We start from the raw sequence: 18,748 nt of genomic DNA, 5'->3' as shown, positions 1-18,748 counted from the left end.
ATAATTATTCCATTTATAGTAATATTGCTTCAACTAATTATTTTAATCTCTCCAAACAAATTCTATATTTCGATAGAATTATATAACAAAAATATTTATTTTATAATTTTGAACGATTAGTTAAAGTTTAAATCTAAAATTTACATTTTTCAACTTTTGATTTCTAGTTTTTAAAGTGTGCTTTATATATAATAATTCTTTAACAATAATCTTTATTCGTATTAAATATATATTTTTAATATATTTATTCATGAAAAATTATTAAAACAAAATAATCATATGGGCTACTTTCAACCACAACTAAAATAAACAAGCAGAATTTTTCAAAAATAATATTAATAAACCAGCAGAAGATTTCGATTTCATCAACTGAACTAAATAAAAGTAACAAATCCCAGTTCATACATATAAAATACAAGTTTTACACAACAGAAGAAAAACTCACAAGAAATGTAAGGAACCAGAAGTCACTCCTACCCTACAGTCGCCTAAACAAGAAACAGAATAACTTCTAATCGTGCTCGACTTTGCTCTGTAACGACGAGGAGTCCTCTCTTTGTAAAAGGGTCAGAAGAAGTGAGCCTAAGGCTTTCTAAACCTAAGATAATGATAGGCACATGGCATATGATCAGCAAGTTATTCATTGGCTTTGCTCTCCCGAATCTTCACCTGTTAGTGAACGATTATTGTCAATGTCGGTAATCTTGGAACCTGGAATGGAGTTCAAAGAAGCCAAGTCGTAGTTCCCATGGAAGGAAATGGAACTGGTCGGATTCGGTTTCTGCCCATTATAGGCTACTTCATATCTTTCTTCAGAGATGGGGTTACTGGGGGAGGGTCCGAACGTTATTGTGTTCTCGTATCTTGGTTTCTTGGGCTTCTGCTCTTGCTGGTGTCCGGGAAGAAAACTGCCAATCACAACCTGTTGCATTTAGAAGGTTTAAAAAATGATTCAAGCCTAAAAAATCCACATGAACAGAATGTTTTCACGAATACTTCCTATGTGAATAGCGACATAGGTTGGTGCACGAGGAAGTTGTAATATCCCGCCTATCATTGGACTTCAAATCGATGATTTCAAATCCATTTCACTCATATGTGACATATTAGACTACCAATGCTCATTCTTACCATCTATCAGGGCAAAAACCCACAAAAATTACATTTGAAAAGAATTCTCAAACCTGAACAGAGCCTGCAGCCACTAGCATGCCAGCTAGACCTCCCCCCAGAACACGGCCATCCGGTCCGGCCAGAGAGATGCTCATTCCACCAGATCTACTTTTTGTCAATCCATCATCATTCAGAATAAACGATCCCGTCAACGAAAGAATCTCGAAATTCCCCTGTAGAATGAAGATCCATGTTATTTAAAATTAAGCCATCGTGTCCTGTATAAGATTCTTGGTAGTGATGGATGAAATAATCACGCAGACAAAAATTTCAAGTTAAGTGGGTAAAAGTAAACCACAAAAAACTCGGAATTGGAGGCGAAATCATATTTCTTTACAAGAATGAAAGATCAATTACACAAGGCCACTACCTCATAGGTCAAAGTACCGCCAGAGGAATTACGTTGCTGCAGTGTAACATTTGAGATGGCGCCATTTGCAGCAAGAATGCAAATGGCTCTAGATCCTTGCTGAGAAAAGGATAGTATCTTCATACTAACATCCTGAAACAGGTAAAAGTAAAAAAATTTAATCAAAAGTAAAATGGGCCGTGAGACCCCAAATGCAACGAGTGGGATTGCAGTCCGTTTAAGCATCCAATATGGCTCATTTTAGACTCTTCGAAACACATGTATAAGGGCACAAGTGACTTGCTACAAGTTAATTTATTTAAGTTGGATGATTGGTAGTCCGAATGTAGTTTTTCCTAATACCATAGTCAATAATTTGGAATCGTAAATATACTCGGAGGAAACCTAGTACAAGATTAAAGCAAGCCGTTATGAAGTTGGAACACATGCATGGAAAATAATACCACTACCTAGTTGCTATATTATGACATCATTTACTGCTCCAAAAATTTAAGAACTTCTATAGGATTTAATGACGAAAATAAAGAAACTTTCTAAAATCAATCAGAATTAAAAGGAAACATGTACTAGAAAGAGGAACAGCTTTCTTGGGATAACAAGTACCTCGCCTGCATTAACAGTGATTACATGGGGTGTAAAACTTCCACCTCCAGAATGGCCCGTCGTCCCCCCTACAACATTACAAAAAATTACAGGTATTAAATCATTGATCATTCAAAGATAAAATATCTTAGCAAGCAACTACTGCAAGTTAATATTTCTGTATCTGTGAGGACAAATAATATTCACATACTATGGCTACTTGGTTAGCATAAGTTACAAGATCGAAAATCACTAAAACTATTTTCAAAAGTTCCACACCAACTGCAAAAACAAAATACAAGATTTCCACCAATCGTGCAATAATAATGGAAGTCCAATTTTTTTTCGCCCTCGCCCTTTGGATCTTGCAGTCCATTTACAACGTGATGGTGCGAAATCTACTATCAATCACCGAAAAAACATGGAAAAAAACAACTTTATGAGAGAGGTGCTTTAATATCAACCAGGTTAATCCTGTGTTTCCCAGAAGCCCGATTCCACCTGTATCATGGATCAGATCCACATAATTTTCGGCCATTTTCTTGATTCTTACAACATCATTCATGCACAATTGCACACAACAATTATACAGAAAGGACAGATGCTTGTTCTGTGACATCAGCTAAAAAGAAGTCATTAATAAACGAAATTGTTTCTGAACAATTACCAGCATATAAATTTCGACATTTTAAACGTGACACTTGTTTTACGTTTTATACATATAAACTTGACCCCCATAACACAGAACAAAATAGAAAAGAGCAGCACTACGACAAAAGAAGATAAGTAGATCTAATTTCTCAACACTGGTAGCCAACAGATTTATCAGTGGTTTCCAAATTTTATGCATATTTTTCTCCCACGAGATTTTTATTTTTCACCCCCATCGAATATTACTAAATCGTCCACCTTCTCTCTATCTCCTCTCGCCCAAAATCTTGGGTCAACCTTTGACGTTCAACAAAAATAATAACAGCAGATCTCACACAAGTTAGCAATACACACACACACACACACACACACACACACAAACAAATTTCATACGTTTCTTTACAAACCAACAAATATAATATCAATATCGAAAATGGGTACCCAGACTTTCGAATTTCGACTTCTTTTTCTTCTTGAAAGAGTCAACTCTTCCGCCCAAACTCTTATTCCACGCGGAATAATCTCCAGTAAGCGGAATTGAAGCCGATATAGGCATAGGTGAAAGTGCCACAATAGAACCATCTGGCGCATACTTTCTTGGCCTTCCCCTCTTCTTCTTCATCACCTCCCCGGCCGCCGGTGCTACCACACTTGCTGGCGGATCTTCCGACGCCAGCGGAGCAGTGGATCCCCCAAATTGGCTCGAACTTTCCACCATAGGTTCGACCCTGAAGCTCTGACCTCTCACTGCAACTCCAGAGCCCATTAATCCTTCTTTCTCCTCCATTAATACGCTAAACTATATCAGACACCTACAAAATCCTTAAACTCCAGAAGATTCTTGGAACTAACCTCACTAAATATGACAAAGATCGTGTCTTTTTCACCTCAAACACACAGGACTAACTGGGAAAACCACCTTTCCACAAAATTTACCCCAAAGTATAAATTTTAAGAACAACACAAGGTAAAACTTGAATTATCCAGAAAATCTTACAAAAACCCAGTTCAGGAACTCGGAAATCTTGTAATCCAAGATTCAGACTCAAAAATTCCAAGATCATTCCTGTACACAGGAGAAGCTCCACTGCAGTAAAATGCGGGCTAAAATTTTAATTTTTTTAAATTTCTGCCATTTACAGATCAAGATCAGAACTGTATCCGTGAAATTGGGAAAAAAATAAAAATTTTGGTTGGTATCCGAAATTTTTTTTAGATGTAAAAATTAGGGTTTTGCAAGAAAAAGCCGATAATAATAATGAAAAATAAGCAAAGATGGAGAATATTAGGAATTTAAATAATTATGAATCAATTAAATAATAGAAAAATTAATGGCGAAAACTTGTGTGATACGATTTCACGGGTCGTATTTTGTGATATGAATATCTTATTTGGGTCATCCATAAAAATGTATTATTTTTTATTGTGAATATCGGTAGGATTGACCCGTCTCGCAGATAAAGATTCGTGAGACCGTCTCACAATAGACCTGTTCATAATTAATTAGGTGAGTGGCAATATTTAAATTCAAAATTCAAATTATTAATCGTGGTTAACAAAATGGTTTCGAATCCGTCTCGGAAATTTCGTAAATGGGATTTAAAAATATGCAAAGTTAATGGATTTTAAATATAAAAAATTATAAAATTTCTGTAATTTTTTTTTTATTTGGAAAAAGGCAATTTAATTAATTATTTAAAGCTGTAAAGCAATTGTGGCTTGTATTTCAATATTTGACCAGTTCTTTGTCTTAATTCTATTTTAAAATTTTGTGAGAGTACTACTACTTTGTCTCTTAGGTCAATAAAAAGATGACATATTTGAAAAGATTCATCTTGCAATGATCGATTCATTTGAGGGGAAAAATCTCAAATTTCCACCCAAACCTTCTCACTTTTGAGCTTTTTTAAAAATATTTAGACAGATTTTTTTAAAATATATTTTCTAAGTATCATTGATATCGTTTACTTGGATGAATGTGTTTGAATACGATAAAAAATTATGTGTTTTCGAAAATATTTGAGTTTAAAATAATAATAATTTTGTGTTTGACATAGAATACGAGATTAGTAATTAAAAAAATAATATATTAAATTTGACTGATTAAATTTGACATAAAACAGAAAGTTAAAATTTTATCTTGTTAATAATTAATATAAATAAATAAAAATATATGAATGATAATATTAATTTTTTTATTGTCATGACATAAATAATTAATAGTTTGATTGAGATATGAAATAAATAATCAATCCATCAATTTACAACCAAATATTGGATATGATTGAATTATCTTTTAATATATATGATACAAGAGTCATCTATAATTTTGGATTTGCTTTAAAACATCATATATCTTTATCAAAATAACTACATGGTTTTGTTTTTAAGAAGATGTCTGAGTTGTGCGGTAGATAAGCTATTGACAAATGATCAAGATTTCGATTCTTCTTACCAACATTTTTTCCGAGGAGCATGTCACATAAGAATTGTCCAGTGTAATTTATCTGACTAGCGTGGTTTGCAATTTGTCAAATATTTGCTTTAACCTGAATGGTTACTCATTACATATAATTAGTAGCGACTGCGAATTCTCCCGTCATAAAAAGAAAAAAACTAACTACATGTTGTTACTATATTATGATGATAGCAATTTTTTTATATATATTTTACTTTTTCTAATTTAAAAAATTAATAACTTTATTTAAAATTTTAAAAATATTTCATTCTTTATTTTTTTTACTATACATACGAAATCCGCTAGTTAAAATAATCCAAACTTAATGAAATAAAACCACACAATCTCAAGTACGGTCGATAATAACTACTTTGTTGAAATTTTTTTCATAATTCCAAAATTGCACCAACACATTTAGCTATGATAAATAATGTATGTAAATTAAATCTTAAAGTCGACCCCTTTCGAAAAATGACGGTCTTTTTCTTCAATTTTTTTTTTTTTTTTTTATCATATTCCAATTTATTTTTTTTGCATACAATTCATATATTTTATCGATTGAATTGTAATTCATTTGTATTTTTATTTATTATAACACAGTATGTTTAAATTCTAATATTTATGATAAAAATCATCTTACTACATATTTAATTAGTAGAATATTTCAAAACAAATATGTGGTGTTGGTTTCAATTAAACTTTGATACTACTCTATTTGAAAATGAAGCCAACACCCTCAGATTCTCCCAACAGGGGTGATAGAGTGGATTCGATCTCACGATAAAGCAAAACCCCGCCCCTTCAAAAAATATTAAATGACCCCCCTCATACAATACCAATGCAGCCACCAAAGATCCAATGCAAGGTAAATCAAACCGACTTTCTTGAAAGCACATCATTTCCAGATGTTCATCCTTACCGTAGCTTGTCTATCAATGTGTTCATGCTTGCTCCTGTTGTCTTGGTGCGTGTTTTCCGCCTTCTCTCACCCCGCTGTTTTTCGCCTCCTTGCTGGTCAAGTATAGCTTTTGTATTACATCACCTATCAAAACAACTTCAGATCGAGATAGATAAATTTCAACACCAATTACATGTATCGACATAGCAAGATAGCAAATTGATTATATGGAGACACCATCCTATAATATAGACGTTATGGAAGTTGGTATAGGAATACACCTGGTTCCTGAGATAAGCTTTCGAGAACATTGCTGCTTTTTACTTTGCATTGGATCTTTGATGGTTACTTCGATCAGGGATACGCTGTAGCCATAAAAGTCTAGCTACAAAATCAGCCACATTTTAGCATACATCCTTCTATACCACACAATAGAGACTGCTTCAAATAAACAAAGAGGTTGAAAAGTGATGGTGCTAATGGCTGTTAATTACATTAGGACAAACAAATGAAGCTGAGCTGTTGGCGCTTTTACGGTAATGTGTTATAATACAGGAGTAAACTACAAAGATTTTGCATCAGCGATAGCCTATAAAACTTGTGATCTCTTTCTTTCGCACATTATTCTATGGAGCGAGAACAAAATTAATTCTAACAAAAGAACAAGAATACATTCGGGCTAACAACAAAACTGAACAATTCTCATGACAATTATTTCTACGAGTCCTGGAATCCTCTTCTTATATTTTCCAGTACCAGTTCATTCCATGTATCAACTGGACCTGGCATGCACCAGTGCAAGCAATCCTGTGGTGGAGGCCTACCATTTGGTCCTCTCTGTGTGATCTTATTTGGGTCTGGACTTCGATATGGACCCGGATGCCCATCATGGCGATATGAAAAGGCTTCTGTGATATCCATCAGTTTCGATTTTGATTTGTTTGTCTTTTTCTTCATTGCACGGTAAAAACCTGTCACCTGTTTCTCGTGCATTGCATCGGTAAAACGATTTTCAATTAATTCACCTTCTAAGATTGGCCGTTCTTTCCCAGTGCATGATCCTCCAGTATTCCATTCTCCACCCTCGTAATGATCGGGTGAAAAGGTTCTAACAAGTGTAAGACCAGTGTAATTTGGGTGAGTACCTATGGCAGTAAGAATTGTCTCGATTGAAATTCCAAAAGCTTCAATGTTATCAATCTTCTTTTGTCTGGAATTATCAGGCCACCATAGTTGTCCTCCTACAATCTCATTGTTCAAAATATACACCGACTGCTTGGCAAACCAGTGGCCAGAGGAGAGGACAACCACATCATAACCTGAGATATAGTCCATGAAGACCTCATCTGGTAGGTCAAGGTGGAGCTTAACGATGCCATCGGAGGCGAAGTCAAATGGTTCAGGTGTTTGGTGCACAAGCCATGAAGACCATATGCGAACAATCATGGTAGACGTAGATCTAAAGTAATACCGTTGCATTTTTCGGTTGCCTCTGTTTTTGGGTACCTCAACCTGAAAGAGTGCAAATGACGGATTTACAAGTTGTAGAGCATTGTTTGTGACGCTCATGTAAATAGATACATTAATAAAGAGACTTTTGTTTCTAGATTAATTTACATTACTTAAATAAAAGAATTCTAAAACTAGCAATAGCTTATATGTCAGCCAATGCAATTTGTAATCAAAGTGGCACAAATAGGGTTTGATGGAGGTCGTTTATTCTTCTCCACAGCAGTTATATGCCCAAGTTTTTTATAGCAGCTGGTTTTCAAGGTGTACAGTTACTCCAAAACACAACTGACTATTTGAGTGATTAATAGAGAGGGAACCACAAGAATGAAGTTTTTTTTTCAACATACACAGCCAAAAAAAAAAAATATTGAAGTTTCCTCCATGCAGAACTATTTATTGCTAAACAGCAGTGAACATAAATAATGGAAGGAAAGGGAGCAGGGAAGAAGTAGACAAAAGTAAAAGGAGAAATTTATTCTAACCTGCCACAAGATACACAGCATAGATTCCATTTGATTTCTTGCAACTGAGTCACCAATAAAAGCTAGCGTTTTTCCTCTCATTAACTCCAAGAACATTTTTGGGTCAAACCTAGGGAGGTCACACTCGGAAGGTTTCCATCTCCAATTCTCATATTCCTTATCTGGCCTCCCATTTCCCTGACAATTCTGCATCTGAGTAATCACGGGACATGAGTTATTTGTGTACAATGGTCCAATAGGATCATAGATCCATGTGCCATGGTAAAGATCACAACCTGACATGATTAAGATAACTCACAATGTCAAGAACATTAACTCAGATGTCATATAATCTACACAACAACGGTAGTCGATTTTAACTTCAGCCCGTGGTATAGCATTATCATAGGAGAATATAATACAAAAAAATAACATAGCAGACACCGACACATCCTGTAATTGTGCACTTGTCAACTAAAAATTCATTAATAAGGTAATTAAAACTGACATCAAGAGGACTGATACCATTCCAATTGACACATTCTTAAAACCAGAGTTTGAGTACAGTAGTTGGAATGAAAAGTTGATTACATTCATGTCAAGTCAATGGCACATTAGGCTGCAATCAATCAGTAACACACAAAAAAAAAAGCCGAAGAAAACACCATTGGCTTATGTACGACCAAGAAAAACCTACCTTCAATGATCGGCAGAATGACCATGAAGTAAGAGTCAATGAATGAATATTTAAATTTTTACAATGACTACTTCATTGCTAATAGAATCCATCACCATTTTCATTGGGTGTGTCAAGGAATCAATGAACTGAATTTCTTTGAGGCAAGTGTCATATTTGTTAGCTACGCACAAACGAAAACATCAGAAAGACAATCCACAAAACCAACAGGGAATATAATTCTCCCCAAGCTAATCAAATCTGCAGTTGTTGGACAGACAAACTTTATGTCCATCTTAGCAATAATGTATATGCTAGCAGGTTAAAAGTGCTTACAGATGAGAAGTGACGATAAATATCACAGAGGGGGGACAAAACAATTATATAAACGACTGGTTTTTGGCAGCAGTACCTGAAGAAGGTGGATTTGTAATTCCATCCTCTTCTTGTCTAACCTCAGAATATGGATGCATGTTCTTCGAATTCTTAGATTCTACCTGTATTGAACTTGACAAGTTATTCTTAGCCAGAGATCCGGGAGTCAATTTTTCAGGCACAGATCTGCCCTCATCATCTCCTACTTTTCCTACAGGATTACTATACCCGAAAAGAGAAACACCTCCATTTCCGTGGCCAGTCAAAACTGATGAACTCGACCAATCTGTATCTTCTTCTGGAGAACCATCGCTGTAATTGGAATTAGAAACTGAACCACCAGTGGAATCCGAATGAACATCTATGGATCTATCAACAAAGTAGAAATATCCACGAACTGTTGACCCAATCGGTTGTTGGACCAAGACGGTGGAGGCAAGAACCAAGAACACAGAAAGACCTCCCACTAAACCAATAATAGACAAAAAGCTCCTCGGATAGGCGGGTCTAGCCACTTCTGTCATGGAATTCTATTGAAAACTACACAAATCAGAATTTAAGACAGAACCAGATTATTATTCCTCTGAATCACCACCAATTAATTGCTTTCACATACAGACATCGTACACAAAGTAATCAATCAGTAAAATCGGTAGGCCATTATCCCCCATAACTCCTCCATTTCGACCAAAACCTGCAAAGCAACAACAACAACAACAACAGAAAAACAAAATCGCGGCAAATTACAAATGCCATCAACAATCACTCGCTCAGAAAACAACCAAGATTTTGTTAAAATCACACGAGAAAACATGACCCGAAATCCACATCATTCCATTTAAAAAACTGGTGAATGGCAACAAAGTACACAGCCCACGCAAAAAAAAAAAGAAGACAAACTTACCTGCAAAAATAAGCTCCATTCTCCCCAAAAATCAAATGCCAACCTGAAATCCCTGTACATTACATGCAATTGATGGGGATATATAACGCCTAGAACGAAATTGATGTACTTTCCAATGCCGATGTATCTGAAGGGAACACAACAGCAATTATATATATTTATTGATGATCAATGCGAACCTTTTCCCACCACCCGTAATGGGTTTTCCCCCCCTATAATTATAGGAAAACTATATTCATCCTCGAGTCAAAATCGAAACATCTGGATCCCATTTGTCGATTATAATTTTTATATATAACAAGCTTGGATTCGACGGTGGAGTGAGCAGTCACAGAATCGGACAAGAGATAAATGTTAAATTAGTTCCTAATCTATCTATTCATTAAATTCTCTAAACCTGAAATTTGATGAAACTAATGAAGGAAATTAGATAAATATTTCCTGAAATGGAAAGAAAACATAATCTATTGGATTCCATTGTTTTCCAAGAAGTGATCAAACTTTAAAAACCAAAATACAACGTAATTATTTGTGCTGGATTTAATTAATTTCTCGAATAATTTTCTCAAATTCAAAATTTCAATCCAAATACGACATCACATTACATCTGTCAGAAAAAATGAGAAAATAATATACACAAGACTCTCAATCCTATGTTTCTCGCTTAGTTGCTCGAATATTTTGTCAAATAGAAAATAAAAATGATTTACAGAGATATATAAAAGTGAAATTAAAATGGAAAAAAATGATCATAAAAGTGACAAGTGCACATCTGCTTGACCAATACAAACCCCTCTCATCCAAATCCCAGTAAAACTATTCTTTCTTCAGGAAAATTATTTGTGCTGGATACACAGAGAGCATCTGATATCATATTTTCCAAGATATCGACTCAAGGATGCATATGCTCCATGTTCCCTCTCAAGACAAGCCCGGCCATTCGGAAGAATCACATGCCTTAGTTATCGCAAGTCGAAACACAAGCCGGCCTGTTATTTAGAAAACGTGATGATGTTTGATGTCTCAGGGAACATTCTCAGATAAATCTGCTTACAAAGCCCTATTTGAGATTATTGCAGTCTTTCAAATTCAATACAAGTGAATAAGAAATACGAAAACATCGGTACTCCTTGACTAAAGACATTCAACTCGCCAAACTGATGCCAATAACTTGAACAGCACAAACACGATCAAGATCAGAAAACATCCCAGAATCTTCTCTTCAAGCCACTGGATAAAATCAATGCCACCATCCATTTATTATTTCATACTTCTCATCATCCCAATCCCAAATTTCAAATCATCCTAATCAATAGAAACCCATATGAATCAAACCACCAAAAAGTGAACACTTGAACCAATAATCATAAAAAAAAAACATTATTCCACTCGAATTCAATGTATCACACCAAAAATCAATAGCAGAAGTTGAAAGGAACTCAAGCTTTCAAACCCTTAATATTCGAAAACATAAAACCAACACGAATTGCGGTTAGGAAAAAAGCATCCAACATGCACCACGAACCACAAAATAATGTTTCTAGAGATTAAAGGAACAAAAAAGAACTGAAGCCAAAATTTTGTTAAAAGTTTTCACTCAAATTTCTCAACAAATTCGACTAACATAATAAATAACAGTCATCACTCACTATATCATTTCACAAAGATGTCACTAAAGCAAACAGATCAAACTCACGTTACTAGCTACGCTAAAACAAAATAAAGTTAACTTTAGTTATCAATAGATCAATTAATAACTCAATAAAAATCAAGATCAACATACTATCATCATCATTCCATAAGATCCCTCCATAAAATCAATATTTCTGACCTTGTAGCAGATAAACATGTTCTTTCAAAAGTCAATAACCAAATAACCATGCTATCATCATCATGATCGGGAATTTTTAGAAGATTACATATCATTTCACCAAACACCATTATACAAATCATATGGTACAATTTAGTTATCATAAATCTTCATATATATGAAAAAATGTTATACAATATAAACTCTCGCAATTATGTTACTTACTACCTATGGAGTTTCCGTATGATGAAACCACACCTTAACACCTGAGCATATCATCTCGGCCATTACTACAACACGTGGGAATTGACATCATGATTTCAGGAATCCACATCATTATCTATATTCAACACCACCTAATTTATATAATTCATTGGGTCAGAACCTCATATGTAAAATAAGCATAAGCACATATTGGCAACCTTAGAATATCCGATATCTCCAGAAAGTTAGTATCCATATGATGAGAAAATAATTCGATATGTTTCAGTCATTATCAAGTACCACCACCCATATAGTACAAGAATTTCTCATACACCTCAGTAGCATACAATTACCTTTAATAGCAGAAATAACATCATCTTAACTGGCCACATTATCTAGACACAATGGACAAGACTAAACTCACACAACCCAAAATAGAATATCATGCTAGTCACATACACAAGTAGCAAGAGACAGTTTACCATCTCTTCGTGTTTTTAACTATCATCTTGCAATTTCAACGGTCAATGATAATACAGACATTTATTGTATCAAGTCACCACATTGAACACACAAAACACAAGTAAAGAATTCAATAAACATGTTTCTCATGAGAAGACCATATAACTGTATAGATATGCACAATTAATATTGACCTCCAACACCTAAACCGAAGATCTTAATCATCCCAGACATCTAACCACTGCTCCGATACCACCTAATGCAGTACTCCTTCGATCTCGCACTAACCACACAACTAACCAATTCTATACATGAACTAAACAATTGTAAATATCACACGAAGAACCGTACGCCAATTATGAACTCATATCCTGATATCATCTTCAATAATTATTTAGCTAACACATCACAAAAAAGACCGTAAGCCAATTATCACCTCATATCCTGACATTAGAGTAATTTAGATCGTTATTCAGCTAACACAACATGGAGCCCATTATCAACTCATATCATGACATTAGAGTAATATCAATCATTATTTAACTAACACATCACATGGATTGTAAGCCAATTATCAACTCATATAAGAGATTAAAGTAACTTCAATCATTATTTAGCTATAACATCACACGAAGGACCGTAAGCCAATTATCTGTGCCGTGAAACCAACAATAATAATCTCATGCCTCTGTTTATCACAAACCATCATAATCACAATCAATATATGCGACTAAAAACACATCCACGTTAACAACTCATACCCCAATATATGGTCCCCTGGTTAGAATCACAAAATCATCATGTAGCACCAAATGCATCACCCAGTTCCTGACAAATATAACAATCAACTAGATACATCATCCACCGCCTGACCAAAATGAACCGCATGACATCATCATCATATCAAGTCAGTTATATCATTCACTGGCTAATTATACTCCATTGATTCTCGCAAGATAACAACCCACTGTTTCTACCAAATCAACAATCATATCATCCATTCCTATATCTTTGGTCTCATAATTACTGCTATATACATGCCACTCGGATACAAAACTCATGTATTTAGTTATTTACCGATCATGCAATCTTTCTAATCACATCTGGTCAATTACTAGCACAATACATTTCTTAGTGATAATACTTACCGTAAAATAAATTATTGTACTTGATTTGAAAATGAACGTACCTAGTAACATAAAATACTGATACATGGTTATCAACTGCTACCTGATTTCTATCAAAATGTTAATATAACACTGCCTCAACATAATTTCAGATCTAAAAATAAGCATAGGATAATTTTAATACCACATATCAATATATTGCGACATAGTTTCAATCATTTCCAAGTTCCAACTAATAAAATTATGGTTAAGGTATCAGAATGTAACATCATTTTAGAATGGCTCCAAAAAATGTCTGAGTTTTCAAATAATGAAGGGACAACTTTACACTAATTTCACAACGCTACAGACAAGCGTCAATCCTCCCAACATTGCAATTTATTATAATAATTTCTATTGCGTCATAGCTCAATACTGTCCAAACCGGTAACGACAGAATAATAAATCAAGAGCTTCATTAATTCTTTGATGCATATTAGCAATTCAGGAATAGACTAATATAATTCAAGAGTTCAATTCATATAAAGTTCTAGCCCAATTGTCATTCGTTTAATAAATAAGCTTTAATTTTATCCATAAGCTAGTACAAATTCAAAGAGATAAATAATATATACCGTAAATCCGAAGGCCTTCACACATTTTGGCCTCATATTATTTAGTTATGGGAAATTACATTGGTCAATCAATTAGAATTCAACAAAATCAAAACGAGCAACAGTGGGTAATTGGTAGGCACATAAGACTAAATTCAAAGATGCCATCAATTGCATATATTGAGTGTTACGCTGAAAGTCATTCAAGAGTAAATAATAGACCTGAGCAAAGGCTGTATCAATAAAAGCAAGCAACCTGACCATGTAGAATTGCCAATCGATGAGGCACACTTAGCCGCCCGATCAAGGTACACAAGAATCAAGTTTTAGTGCGAAATTGTGATGTTTGTTGCTTCTCTTGTATTCAAACATGTGATAAAATGAATTTTCTTGCCCATGATATCTGTTTCAGTCCATTCAACAAAATTCTTGAAGGTAGGAGGAGGCACGATGAAAATATTTTAGATTGTTGAAACATCAGAAAGCTCTAATTTTATTTAGTTTTCCCGCCTGGTGCTTCCTTACATAATCTTACCGAAGAACTGTTCCCGAAGAAATATTTAGCAGCATCTATACAGCTAAACTTGCCAAAGAATGTTGGTAACAAGCTAGCACAGAACATTAGCAGCTGAAACTTCTCCAGCCAACTTCATTTTGCAGCCCTGGTTCAAGTTCTCAAATTAAAAACCAATGCACAAAATTTCTGGACGTATAAAACCAATCATTAAGTCTTTTGTTCACGTCCTCTCCGAAATGTATTGTTCAGATTAGGCCCTAGTGCTCAAATGGAAAAATTGCATGTCCAACAAATGACCGCAATTCCATCGCCAAAGGCAGGCCAGTTAAAATATATGTTTTGACAACAAACTGAGCAGCAACCAAAAGAGAAATTTAAAATCTGAACATCGTTTGATTTCATGCAATAACGCTGCCAAACTCAAGAATATTAGGATCAAACTGGGGTAACTGGCTCAAAATAACTGTAACCAGGAAGTTTTCGAAGTCCTTTGTCTCTCATTTTGTCTCTGAAATGAAATATATCCAACCATCTATCAGCTTCTGCATACAGGTGGGACAAAAGCACGAAGTTACCAGCACTCCGAGGCTCAAATTCAAAAAAGTCTATGGGCTACGTCCTCACCCAGATCAATACCACGATGCAGCCTGCAAGCCCCAAGAAGAGCACCCCAAGCACCAGCATGAGACTCAACCAGCATTGACCGTATGAGCTCGTAAGCAGCCTTGAGCTTTCCTAATTTTCCCAGAATGTCAACCATAATCGCAAAATGATCAGGAGATGGATTAAAAGAGTATTCTCGAATCATCAGGTCAAAGTAATGGCATCCATCATCAACAAGGCCAGCGCGGCTACAAGCTGTTAAGATAATTATGAAGGCCATGGCATCAGGTCCTAAGCCTTCATCCAACATCCTGTTAAACAACCGCACTGCTTGAGCACCACTACTTGAGTGCTAAATCCCTGTATCATGGAACATAGATAAATCACGTCACGTCTAGGCATCTCCTCGAACAAAATAGTTGTTCTCTTCATATTTATCAACAAGAGCTGCAACAACATGAGGTCTTTTAAGGTCAAAGGAACCATTGCTCATATATGATTCAATCCATTTTGCAAGCTCAAAGGACCCCAATTGGGAACAAGCAGACATTAAGCTCATCATTTCAAATTCATCAGGTTTCACATCAGCAGACAAAATTTCACCAAAAACATTCACGGCCGCACCAGGCTTTCCATTTTGGACATACCCTAAGATCAAAGTAGACCATGAAACCAAATCCTTTTTAGGTAACTCATCGAACAACGCCCTTGCAGCTGCATTATCACCCACTTTGGCATATCCATCAATTAAAGTTGTAAATGAAACCTCATCCTTGGAAGGCATCATGTCAATAAGCTTTCTTGCACAGTTCAAATCACCAAACTTCACCAACCCCTTAATTATCGAGTTCCAAGCCTCCTCATTCCACTTCGGCATTTTATGAAACACATGTCTTGCAGCTTCTAGGTCCCCAAAATTCAAATAGCCTGCCATCATCGCAGTCCAAGAAGCCTCGTTTTTTATACGCATTCCATCAAACAACTTACTTGCACATTCAATCTCCCTACATTTGCCATAAAAATCGATCAAGCTGGACCAACAAACACATCGCGTTCACTTCGACACCTCAACACCACCCCATGAACAACCCTTCCCTCCCTGAGACCCAAATTAACAGTGCATCCCTTAATCAAAGAAGTAAATATATATTCATCCGGAGCTACATTTAACTCCCTTCTCATCCTCCTAAAAAGCAAAAAACAATCATTAAGGGAAATATTCTCACACGGCGCTTTCATCATGGTGTTCCAAAGGTAAATATTTGGATCGGAAATGCAGACGAAAAGGCTGGTGAGATAAAAGAGATTGGTGGGCATTATGCTTTTGCAGAGTGAAATGAACAAGGTGATTAAGAAATGATCTTGATCGTAACTTCTGTGGGTGATGTGAGAATGAACCTGGTGGAGATCTTTGACCGTTTTGCAGGCTTTCAGAAGGGGCAACGCAGCTAACGATGGATTGCCACAATCATCGTACTCCCACAAAATTTCAATTTTTACACTGAAACAAAACCTTAAACCAACATTAAAAACTCCCATTTCTCAACGCTTTGTCGATCCATTGCGTAACAAATCGAATACAAAGCATCACCTGGTCAAATACAAGAAAGTAGTATCTCCCAGTCTCCCCACAACACAACCCAACCAAAAATCCCAAAATAAAATATGACTAAGATCCAACCATCATCATTGTAATTCAACAAGTAAATAAGGTTGGGACTTGGGATGGTCAAGTTTCCACGAATTCAGTTGTTCAAACAAAATTTCCTTTTACATTTTATACGAATCTTTTTTAAAAAAATTTACTCCCCATCTCAAATATTATTTAAACATTCATTGAAAAAATAAAGTGTAAATTTATGAAAGATAGTTTTAATTAAACAATCTGCCAATGCAACGCATGTAGTTTTAATTTCCTACAAACCCAAATTTTTATTTCTATTTTTTTATTATTTAAATAAATATATTATTTTATCTACAAAAATTACACATGTCTTCCCCATTTAAAATATAATTTTAAAAAATAGTGTTTCTCAATTATCATGAAATAACCGTAAATACTTATTTTGACATACAAAATACTATTATGAGATTTCAGATACCTGATTTCACTCTTTCAATACTCCAAATGTATAAGAAAATACTGTTTTTTCGAGTAATCACAACAAATTCAATATTTTTTTTGTCTTTTCATGAAAAATGCATTAGCATGACTTATTCATATCATTTTATTTATAAAAAAACATAGTTCATAATTCATCATGAATTTAGATCAATTATTTATTTTGACCTACAAAATAATTATTTTGGAGTTATATATGCTTGATTTGACTCTTTAAATACTCCAAATATATAAGAAAATATTGGATCTTCGAGCAATCACCATAAATTCAGTAATTGTTGGTCTTTTCATTGAAAATATGTTAATATGACTTATTCATATCATCTAATTTTTGAAAAACACAGTTTCTCACTCATCATGAAATAAAAAAAAAGTACTTATTTTGACCGATAACATATCTATTTTGGGATTTCAGATCTTTGATTTGGCTATTTGAATACTCCAAATGTGTAGGAAAATATTTGAGTTTCAAATAATATTAAGTGAGTTTTGATGATGTCATCGTAAAGTTAAAATATAATACCTAAATTGGTACAAAAAATATCTAATTCGAGTATACAAATACTTGATTTTACTCTCTTACTCATATCCAATTATTTAGGAATGTCAAAATATAGTTGAAATTAATATTGAGTGAAATTGATGATGACATTCGTGAAGTAAAAATATGATACTTCAATTAATACAAATAAGACATAATCTGAGTCCACAAATACTTTATTTTATTCTTTATATACTCAAATTCAAAAATATGATACCTAAATTGGTACAAATAGTATCTAATTTGATCCAACATATAATTAATTTTACCTTTTTAAAAATCAATTTTGATTATTTTGGGATGTAAAAAAATATAATTTCAAGTAATATCTAGTGAATTTTGATGGTGTCATTTGTGAAGTTAAAATATGATACTTAAATTGGTACAAAGCGTATCTAATTTGAGTTCACAAATACTTGATTTTACTCCCTAAATACTCAACCAATATTATTTAAATATAAACTAATCTAATATCATATTCAAAGTAAACCATAACATAATTAAAAAAACTACACATTAGAAAGAATGTTTTACATAATATCAAAATAGTTTATTCACAACAAATATTATTTAAAATATACACCAATGGAATATCATATTCAAAATAAACCATAAGTTAAATTAAAGAAAATACACATTCTTTTGCACAATTTCTCAAAATAATTTATTCAACGACAAACGAACTCTTCTAAAGTTATCGTTTTTTGAC

General features: G+C 34.2%; 2 protein-coding genes and 1 pseudogene across 2 annotated transcripts; all 3 read right to left on the bottom strand.

The window, feature by feature from the left end:
* Window positions 1-379: 379 nt before the first annotated feature.
* LOC140973821 (AT-hook motif nuclear-localized protein 1-like) lies at window positions 380-4,041 on the bottom strand. Its single transcript, XM_073436899.1, has 5 exons — window positions 3,218-4,041; window positions 2,147-2,214; window positions 1,544-1,675; window positions 1,185-1,346; window positions 380-922 (listed from the first exon to the last, which is right to left on the bottom strand). The coding sequence occupies exons 1-5, from the start codon at window positions 3,561-3,563 to the stop codon at window positions 641-643; spliced, it is 990 nt and encodes a 329-aa protein (XP_073293000.1). The 5' UTR covers window positions 3,564-4,041; the 3' UTR covers window positions 380-640.
* A 2,562-nt stretch (window positions 4,042-6,603) lies between these two features.
* On the bottom strand, window positions 6,604-10,325 carry LOC140973820 (protein YLS7-like). The gene is made up of 4 exons (XM_073436898.1): window positions 10,061-10,325; window positions 9,194-9,850; window positions 8,127-8,401; window positions 6,604-7,644 (listed from the first exon to the last, which is right to left on the bottom strand). Exons 2-4 carry the CDS (start codon window positions 9,678-9,680, stop codon window positions 6,850-6,852), a joined length of 1,557 nt encoding a protein of 518 aa, XP_073292999.1. The 5' UTR covers window positions 9,681-9,850; window positions 10,061-10,325; the 3' UTR covers window positions 6,604-6,849.
* Window positions 10,326-11,112: 787 nt separating this feature from the next.
* Window positions 11,113-17,158, bottom strand: LOC140973819 (putative pentatricopeptide repeat-containing protein At5g37570; annotated as a pseudogene).
* Window positions 17,159-18,748: the final 1,590 nt, after the last annotated feature.

The sequence above is a fragment of the Primulina huaijiensis genome, chromosome 3 (assembly GCF_012295235.1).
Source record: "Primulina huaijiensis isolate GDHJ02 chromosome 3, ASM1229523v2, whole genome shotgun sequence".
Taxonomy (NCBI): domain Eukaryota; kingdom Viridiplantae; phylum Streptophyta; class Magnoliopsida; order Lamiales; family Gesneriaceae; genus Primulina; species Primulina huaijiensis.
Note: the sequence above shows the minus strand (reverse complement) of the source record. Positions and strands in the feature narration are given on the sequence as shown.

What these genes read in the sequence shown, in the direction of transcription:
- LOC140973821 (XM_073436899.1), bottom strand. Translation starts at nt 3,563, where the DNA reads ATGGAGGAGAAAGAAGGATTAATGGGCTCTGGAGTTGCAGTGAGAGGT. An exon ending in GTCGAAATTCGAAAGTCTGG is followed by an intron (nt 2,215 to 3,217) that starts GTACCCATTTTC and finishes GTAATGTTGTAG; the next exon opens with GGGGGACGACGGGCCATTCT. An exon ending in GCGGTACTTTGACCTATGAG is followed by an intron (nt 1,347 to 1,543) that starts GTAGTGGCCTTG and finishes TTCATTCTACAG; the next exon opens with GGGAATTTCGAGATTCTTTC.
- LOC140973820 (XM_073436898.1), bottom strand. Translation starts at nt 9,680, where the DNA reads ATGACAGAAGTGGCTAGACCCGCCTATCCGAGGAGCTTTTTGTCTATT. An exon ending in TACAAATCCACCTTCTTCAG is followed by an intron (nt 8,402 to 9,193) that starts GTACTGCTGCCA and finishes TAATCATGTCAG; the next exon opens with GTTGTGATCTTTACCATGGC. An exon ending in TGCTGTGTATCTTGTGGCAG is followed by an intron (nt 7,645 to 8,126) that starts GTTAGAATAAAT and finishes GCACTCTTTCAG; the next exon opens with GTTGAGGTACCCAAAAACAG.